The sequence below is a fragment of the Anolis sagrei genome, chromosome X (assembly GCF_037176765.1).
Source record: "Anolis sagrei isolate rAnoSag1 chromosome X, rAnoSag1.mat, whole genome shotgun sequence".
NCBI classification, from domain to species: Eukaryota; Metazoa; Chordata; class Lepidosauria; order Squamata; family Dactyloidae; genus Anolis; species Anolis sagrei.
The window spans coordinates 62,130,806-62,139,777 of record NC_090034.1 but is presented as its reverse complement, the minus strand read 5'-3'; the positions used below and the strand labels follow the sequence as shown (position 1 = coordinate 62,139,777).

The window sequence follows — 8,972 nt, the reverse complement described above, 5'->3', positions numbered from 1 at the left end:
ATGGATGGATGGAATACCTGGCCGCTCTAAATGAGTTCAAGTCCCCAGGGCTAGATCAACTACACCCAAGAGTATTGAAGGAACTAGCGGAAGTCATTTCGGAATTATTGAGGGTGATTTGAATGCAATATTCCTGCTTCTTGGCAGAATGGGGTTGGACTGGATGGCCTATGAGGTCTCTTCCAACTCTTTGATTCTATGATTTAAGCTGTTTTACTCTAGAGGAGAGGCACCCAACTGCAGGCAGGCACGTGCTTTAAGGAGGCTTCTTACCTGTTTCTACTCTAGAGGAGAGGTGTTTGGCTGTAAGCAGGTGCGCACCCATTCTCTCTCAGGTCTGCACGCCCCACACATTCTCTCTTTCTAAGGCAAGGACGCAAGTTCTGACTTTCTGACTCCAGAAGATTTCTGGGCCTGCATGCCATACACACACTCTTTCCAAGGCATGGAGCACCACATGCTTACTAAAAGCCGGCAAGGAGTTGGGATCAGCTCCCGCTTGTTTTCATGTCAAGCTGATTTTTGTACAGGAAGGGGCCTTCCTGTTACATGCTCCTGAAGGCAACGAAAGAACAGATGTACCAAAGTAAAACACTTACATACACAACTCTAATGGGGACCACGTGGCTGAGATGGTGTAAAGGACCTCTGTAGCCATCCTGAAATGCCTCAATACACAAAAAGACAGCTTCCTACCTGCGGCACTCAAGCTATTTGAAGCCAAACCAGCCACACAGCTCCTGTCTGGAGCCCAGCTCGGCCCCCTCTCCCGTTTGCCCCCCTTCCCCCAGAGCTTGTACAATCAATGTTTCTAAGACTGGCCCTGCAAGTACCAAGATATGTCTACAATGGCATCATCCTTGAGTGTTACCAGTACGCTGTTGACACTCAGCTTGTGCTGAAGATGGAGGGCTGACCGGACTCTGTACCCGATTATTTCCATCAGTGCCTTGAAGCCATTACTGGATGGCTGCGTGCCAGCAGGTTGAGGGTGAATCCAGCAAAGGCGGAGATCCTATGGCTGGGTCAACCGGGCAGTGGGGATATCCAGCTGCCTACCCTGGATGGCGAGGCGCTATGCCCGTCATCATTGGTAAAGAGTCTGGGAGTCCTTTTGGACCCTCTGCTGGAGGCCCAGGTCTCCGCCGTTAGCAGAACCCCCTTTTTTCATCTGCGGCAGGCTAGACGGCTGACCCCCTACCTGTCCAGGGACAACCTAGCTACGGTGATCCAGGCTAAGGTCATCTCAAGACTGGACTACTGTAACGCCCTCTACATTGGCCTTCCTCTGTCGGTGATCCGGAAGCTCAAGTTGGTACAAAATGCAGCTGCTCGGCTTCTTGCGGGAATTCCGATGAGATGCCACATAACGCCAATCTTACTACAGCTGCATTGGTTACCAATTGAGCACCGGATCACTTTCAAAGTGATGGTACTCACCTTTAAGGCCTTGCACTCCGATGTATCTGAGGGACCGCCTCACCCCCTACCAACTCCAGAGATCCCTCCGTTCTGAGGACCAAGATCTATTGGAAATTCCCAGTGTCAAGACCTTGCGTCTAACAGCAACCAGACGCAGAGCCTTTACAGCAGTGGCACCATCACTCTGGAATACTCTGCCACCTGAAGTCCGTGCCTTGCGGGACTTATCAGCTTTCCGCAGGGCATGTAAGACATATCTGTTTCGACAGGCCTTCAATCTTTAATATTGCTGTTTTTAAATTGTGTTAGATTTTAGCCTGTTCTTGTAAGCCGCTCCGAGCCCCAGGGGAGTGACGGCATATAAGTTTGAATAATAAATAAATAAATCCTGCAGCTAGAGGCAGGCTTCATGAAAGAGGAGGCCAGGGTGTGGGTGGCCATACTCAATTGCTGGCTTAGATGATCCCTTTCTCTCCTTGGTTTGGCCTCACTAACCATGAAGGATGACTTCCAATATCTCACCTCAGGGTTGCTACTCAGTATGGAATATGATCAAGCCAAGATATTTCCTGGAATTAGTTTTATTATCGCTTCCAGCATCCGGGCGGCTCAAGGAAAGAAACCCCAAAGTGCAGCCAGGGCGGGAGTGCAGGCATCCCATTGTGGAGGCAGGGCCGTCATCCGTCATTCCCCCCTTTGCTTGGCCACGGTCCACTGAACGGTGCCCCAAACTCAAGATACGGAGAAGCCACACTCCGCCCTTCTCCATCCGGGATGCAAGCGTCCTTCTCCCACCCGCTGACGCCCCGCGCAGACCTTCCCACGGCATTCTGGTCCCACCCTTGGATCCCAAGACCCCCAAGGAACAACTGGAGTCCTGTCCACGCTCAACGTGGAGGGAGGAGACTCCGCTGCGGCCGAGGGAGGGAGGGAAGGCATCACCGCCTCCGGGCCCAGCACTGGTCCTTCCCTGCATCCTCAGTCCATCCGTATTTCCATTCCAAAAACGATCCCGAAACAATCCTCGTCCGACAGGTTTGACCCATTGTGACCCTTTTCCTCCCGAGACTCAAAGCACGGCGCTGATGAGAAGGTTTATCTTGTAGTAGTAGCAGTAGTACACTTATTGTTAATAGTTATTCTTCTTGTTATTCTGGTTATTCCTGCAGGCGGCAGAGGTTCGGCTAGGAGGCTACAGTCTACCGGAAACCATTTGGGGAAAAATGGATGGATGGATGGATGGGAGGAAGGAAAGAAGGAAGGAGGAGAGGAAGTGAGCAAAGCGAAGGGCTATCTGGCCTTCAGGTGGTGGCCGTTGGCCGGGAGGGCCCTGCTGTTCAGCTCCAAGGGCCGCTCTTTGCCCAGGAGAACACCATCACCATCACCGCAGCTCCCATTGCTGACGCTCCCGTTCTGCCGCAGCTCCTTCTCGGCCTCGTCCTCTGCCTTTTCGCTGTCCTCCGTGTCGCTCCGCAGGTCCTTCTCCATCTGCAAGTAAAGACCCGCCAGTCAAGAGGGATGCTTGAGATGCAAGAAACAGAAGGGCACTTTTCTCCACGCTTGGTGGTCATGCCCAACAATATCACCATTTTGGAAAGGGGTGGTTATGGAAACCAAGAATGTGCTCACTTGTAAAGTCAAGAAAAACCCAGCAATGTGCCTTCTGGGGTCCCTTTGACACTGTCCTTATATCCCAAGATCTGATCCCAGGCTATCCTCTTTGAACTGGATTATAGGAGTCTCCACTGCCAGATAATCTGAGTTCAGGTCCTGGGATGTAAGGACAGTGTGAAAGGGGCCTAGGTCTACTTAGGGTATAAATGTGCCAATATAGCTTTGCCGCAGCAAGAATTGTTATAGCAAAATCATGGAAGGGAGAAAGAGACCAACTCAGGAGAGATTGGAGAGAAAAATGAATAGATTATATAGAACTGGCCAAGCTGTCTAACTGTTTTTGAGGGAAAAATAATGATGACTCTGCAAACAAATGGCAACTGGCCCTTGTAATGGGGCCATGGTGGCGCAACGGGTTAAACCACTGAGCTGCTTAACTTGCTGGCCTGAAAACTGGCAGTTTAAACCTGCAGGACGGGGTGAGCTCCCACTGTTAGCTCCAGTTTGAAAACATGCAAATGTGAGTATATCAATAGGTACTGCCTCAGTGGGAGGGTAAAATGGCACCCCATGAAGTAATGCCGGCTACATGACCAGGAGGTGTCTACGGACAACGGAGGCTCCTTGGCTTGGAAATGGAGACGAACACCGCCTCCAGAACCAGAGAGCATGCCTCCAGAACTGGAGATCAAAGGGGAAGACTTTGCCTTTTTCTGTGTATTTGTGTTACATTATGTGTTTCAAAGGAATTGAATGTTTGCCTGTGTCTGTATATATGCTGGAAACCACTCTGAGTCCCCTCGGGGAGAAAGGGCAGAATAGAAATACATTGTTGTTGTTCAGTTCTTGTGGGTTTTTTCGGGCTATATGGTCATGTTCGAGAGGCATTTCTCCTGACGTTTCACCTGCATCTATGGCAAGCTTCCTCAGAGGTGACCTCACCTCTGAGGAAGCTTGCCATAGATGCAGGCGAAACGTCAGGAGAAATGCCTCTAGAACATGGCCATATAGCCCGAAAAAACCCACAAGAACTGAGTGATTCCGGCCATGAAAGCCTTCGACAATACATTGTTGTTGTTGTTGTTATTATTATCTTGGAAAGAAGACAAACACAAAGTTTAAGGACCCTAACCCTTACTGCATCCACTAATAATTCTACCACTAGTATACATAGCATTGTAGATAAAGGGCAATCATGTCTATCTCCTTGGCTTACGTCAATACTGAAACTTGATTTTTGCATATAATCTTGTAATAAGATGTTTAGGTCCCCCCCCCCCCCCCCAAACAACCATTTCCAAGTCAAGGCGCTGGTGTTGTCTGTAGATACCTCCTGGTCATGTGGCCAGCATGACTGAATGAAGCACTGTTACCTTTCTGCCGAAGTGGTACCTATTTATCTTCTCACATTTGCATGTTTTCTGTGTTGGACCACACCAACAACCACCATGTCAGATTACACAGAGAAGCCATTGAAATCCACAAGCATGTGGACAATTTCAACAGAAAGGAAGAGACCATGAAAATGAACAAAATCTGGCTACCAGTATTAAAAAAACTCTAAAATTACAACAGCAAAACAGCAGAGAGGAAACAACCAGGCACATCTTAACACCTCTCAACAAAAGATTTTCCCAGGCTCAGCCAGGCCTTCAAATGCTAATGAAGGTGGTCAACTGAAACATTCACACCTAGCTCCAGCAGAGAAGAGCTCTTTGCCCCACCCCAGCCATTCCACAGATATATAAACCCATTGTCCTAATTCCAACAGACCTCACTACCTCTGAGGATGCTTGCCATAGATGCAGGCGAAACGTGAGGAGAAATGCCTCTAGAACATGGCCCTATAGCCCGAAAAAACCCACAAGAACCTAGTTATTATTATTATCTTCAAGGTAAAAATAATGATGAGTTTGCAAACAAATGGTGGCTGGCCTTCGCATATCATGGAAAGAAGGCAAACGTTGACTTCTTATCACTCACTGGAAGCCATGCGCATCAGGGAGCCAAAATGCTACAGGTTCTGGGAGAAGCAGCTCCAAAAGGAGAACCTTCCCCAACTCCCATGAATCCTAGATGCCATGAATCTATGGAAAGGAAGGAAGGAAGGGGCCTGATTGACATGAAATATGATGTATGGTTTGAATAGAATTGTATTTATTTATTTATTTATTTATTTACATTATTTATATCCCGCTCATATCAGCCCGGAGGCGACTTAGGGCGGTCTACATATCGGCACAATTCGATGCCATCGATACATACATTCAAAAGCAAAAACAAAGTGCATTTAAACATAAAGACAGTGCATAATAACAGTTAAAAAGAGCTATATCCTCTCGTTCCAATCCTCATCCGTTTCATCGTCTTGGCCGTTCCTGGGTCATTCTCCATCTCAAGTTTGACTATTTATTCCGGGGTTCCAAATCCTTGTTCGAAGAGCCAAGTTTTTACTCTCTTCCGAAAATTCAGGAAGGAGGGGGCTGATCTAATATCCCTAGGCAGGGAGTTCCACAGCCGAGAGGCCACCACAGAGAAGGCCTTGTCTCTCATCCCCACCAAGTGTGCTTGCAAAGCAGGCGGGATTGAGAGCAGGGCCTCCTCAGACGATCTCAAATTCCTGGAGGGTTCGTAGAAAGAGATGCGTTCAGATAGATAAGCCCAAAATACCTTGCAGACCGCATCTCGGCCTACGAGCCCACGAGGACCTTGAGATCATCTGGGGAGGCCCTTCTCTCGGTCCCGCCTGCCTCACAGGCACGCCTGGCGGGGACAAGAGAGCGGGCCTTCTCGGTGGTGGCCCCCCGGCTGTGGAACTCCCTCCCTGCTGAAGTTAGACAGGCGCCCTCCCTCATGGCCTTTCGTAAGGGCCTGAAAACATGGCTTTTCGAGATGGCCTTCAATTGAGTGCTATGTTATTGGAAATGATGACCGGAATGGACTATGACTATGAGATTGATTATGACCCCTTGATAAGACGAAGCGGATTTTTAGTATAAGTAGTTGTTATGTAGTAGTAGTAGAATGTTGTTGTGCTGTCTTGACCTACTGTAAACTGTCTTTTCTATGTTTTTGTACACCGCCACGAATCGCCCTAGGGCTGAGAGCGGCGGTCAATAAGTGCAAGTAATAAATAAATAAATAAATAAATAAGCTGGGCCAGAACCGTTTAGGGCAGAGATGGGCAACCTTTTGAGTGTGGTGTGTCAAAATTTGCCAAAAAACCGAGCATAATTCAGGTGGTGTGTCACTTCAAAAAAAAAATTTCCGCAATATTTAGTTTAAATGGAGCCCCCGATGGCGCAGTGGGTTAAAGCACTGAGCTTGTTGATCGAAAGGTCGCAGGTTCGATTCCGGGGAGCGGCGTGAGCTTCCGCTGTCAGCCCTAGCTTCTGCCAACCTAGCAGTTCGAAAACATGCAAATGTGAGTAGATCAATAGGTACCGCTCCGGCGGGAAGGTAACGGCGCTCCATGCAGTCATGCCGGCCACATGACCTTGGAGGTGTCTACGGACAACGCTGGCTCTTTGGCTTAGAAATGGAGATGAGCACCACACCCCAGAGTCAGACATGACTGGACTTAATGTCAGGGGACTACCTTTACCTTTACCTTATTTTAAATAACAATATATATATATATATATATATATATATATATATATATATATTTGTAATATATAACTATATTTAATAAACCAAAAACTAATTATATAATTTACCTGATTTGGTATGCCCAGACCACCAAGAACTTGCCACAATTTATTATGATTCACACAGTCAAGGGCTTTAGAATAGTCAATGAAGCAGACATAGGTGTTTTTCTGAAACTCCCGTCCTTTCTCCATTATCCAGCATCCGGATATTGGCCATTTGATCTCTCGTTCCTCTGCCTTTTCTGAACCCAGCTTGTCCATCTGGCAACTCTCTCTCCATGTCTTGTTGGAGTGGGGTTAGGCTTTCGGATATCTATATCTATTCCTAGAGAGCCCTCAACCCCTGAGGGTGCCTTTAGCCACAGATGTGGGTGTAATGTCAGGAGAGCATGCTTCTGGAGCAGGGCCAGGCAGCCCTATGGAACGCCCGCCGCAGCCTCTCCGCTTGCAGCCTCGATTCAGCCTGCTTTGGCAGCAAAAGGCCGAGGAGTCTCCCAAAGCCCAGTGCGGCCTCCGAACCCAAGGCTGGCCAGATGCCTCAGACTGGCCAAGGGGAGGGAGGCCTGGCTTCGGGATGGCTCTCGGCCTTGCCCGCCTCATCCTCCTCCTCCTGGAGGTGCTTCCTCCCGAGGCTGGATCCCTCCCTCGCTCCCGCTCACCTTGAGGAGGGAGCCCGGCGGCCTGCTTTCTCCTCAGCCACTCTTCCACATCCATTGTGGGCGCGAGGCATTTTGGGCACAGAAGCCCCAAAGACCTGGGGGGCCGAAGGCAGGGGCGCCGCAGCAGCAGCCGGGCTCCTCGCTGCCCCCTTCGGCAGCAGCCACCACTCGGCCAAGGGCCAAGCTGGAGGGAGGGAAGACGAGGGAAGGAAGGAAGGAGGAAGGAAAAGGAATTTGAGGTGGGGGAGAAGTGGAGGGGTGGGGTGGATGGGTGGGCGCGTGTCAGTAGAAATGGCTACGCGTGTCAGTACTGACACGCATGTCATAGGTTCGCCATCATGGGTTTAGGGTTTTATAGGCTAAAACCAGCACTTTGAATTGAACCCGGTAGCAAACTGGCAGCCAGTGGAGCTGATGCAACAGAGGAGTTGTGTTAGCAACCTGGCTGCCGCATGCTGGACCATTTGAAGCTTCTGGGCCATCTTCAAAGGCAACCCCACGTAGAGCGCTTTGCAGTAATCTATGTGGGATGTAACCAGAGTGTGGACTACCGTGGCCAAATCAGACTTCCCAAGGTACGGGCGTATGCAAGATATATGGTTGTGATCTATATAGTCTAGAGGTACCATCCTAAGATCGAAGCCTGGAAAACTACAAGAAGGAGGTGAAGAAAGTGGCCAATGACCTGTGACAATGAACTGTTGAACTTTTGGGGAAAAACAATGTGTTTACATTATCAGAGGCAATGGCTCTTTAAGTTAAAGAAATATTTGCAAGGTTCCTTACGTCAAGAAGGAAGGCAACAGAAGGATCTTTATGTTTACCAACACCAATTATGGAGAGTCAACATCTGTCAGGAACTGGGATGAAGCCAGGATGTTTCAGGCTGGAAAAACATCTATCATTCATTTACAACTTTGGAACAACATCAGCAAGAAATATTGCTATATAAGTGATCTGATGACAATTCAAAATTGTGGCAGACTGGAGGAGTCTGAGCCACCCACAGGAAGGAGAGAGATGGGGTACCTTTGGGACTGGCAGATCTGCAGTGGGAAAGAAGAAGTGTGGTTACTTGCTCCTTTTGTCACGGGAAGAGAAAGGAGTGCAATTTTGGAGTCATGATACATTTGCAGGGAGTCAGTTTCCACTGTTGGGAAAATAGAGAGCTGATCCTTGGCATTGTCCTTGTGGAAGGAGGATGTGTTTTGGAAGTTTTGGAACTGTGTGATGGCAGGCTTCAGGGAAAGCAGGGCCTGGCCTAAGCAGGTGCTTCTCCAAGGAGGGAGAAAGGATAGGGTAGTATTTGGATGGATGCGTGAGGGTGAATGAATGTGTATGTGTAATGTAAATGTTGTTTGTGGATTCAGTGTAGTTACAAAGAATCTGTATGTCTAAATGTTGTTCTGTAAAAGTTCTGATACCCTTTCCCATACTGGAAGGTATAGGTAAAGGTAGTCCCCTGACATTAAGTCCAGTCATGTCTGACTCTGGGGTGTGGTGCTCATCTCCATTTCTAAGCCGAAGAGCCAGCGTTGTCCGTAGACACCTCCAAGGTCATGTGGCCGGCATGACTGCATGGAGCGCTGTTACCTTCCCACCGGAGCGGTACCTATTGATCTAC

General features: G+C 48.8%; 1 protein-coding gene across 2 annotated transcripts in view; it reads right to left on the bottom strand.

Annotated features, from left to right (window-relative positions):
- Positions 1–1,987: 1,987 nt before the first annotated feature.
- The window catches only part of CERS4 (ceramide synthase 4), an 82,011-nt gene continuing 75,026 nt past the window's right edge, over positions 1,988–8,972 (bottom strand). For both annotated transcript variants that reach the window (XM_060784740.2, XM_060784739.2), the window contains exon 11: positions 1,988–2,910. In XM_060784740.2, the coding sequence (XP_060640723.2) occupies positions 2,713–2,910 (198 nt within the window). In that variant the 3' untranslated portion in view covers positions 1,988–2,712. The remainder of the gene's footprint in view (positions 2,911–8,972) is intronic.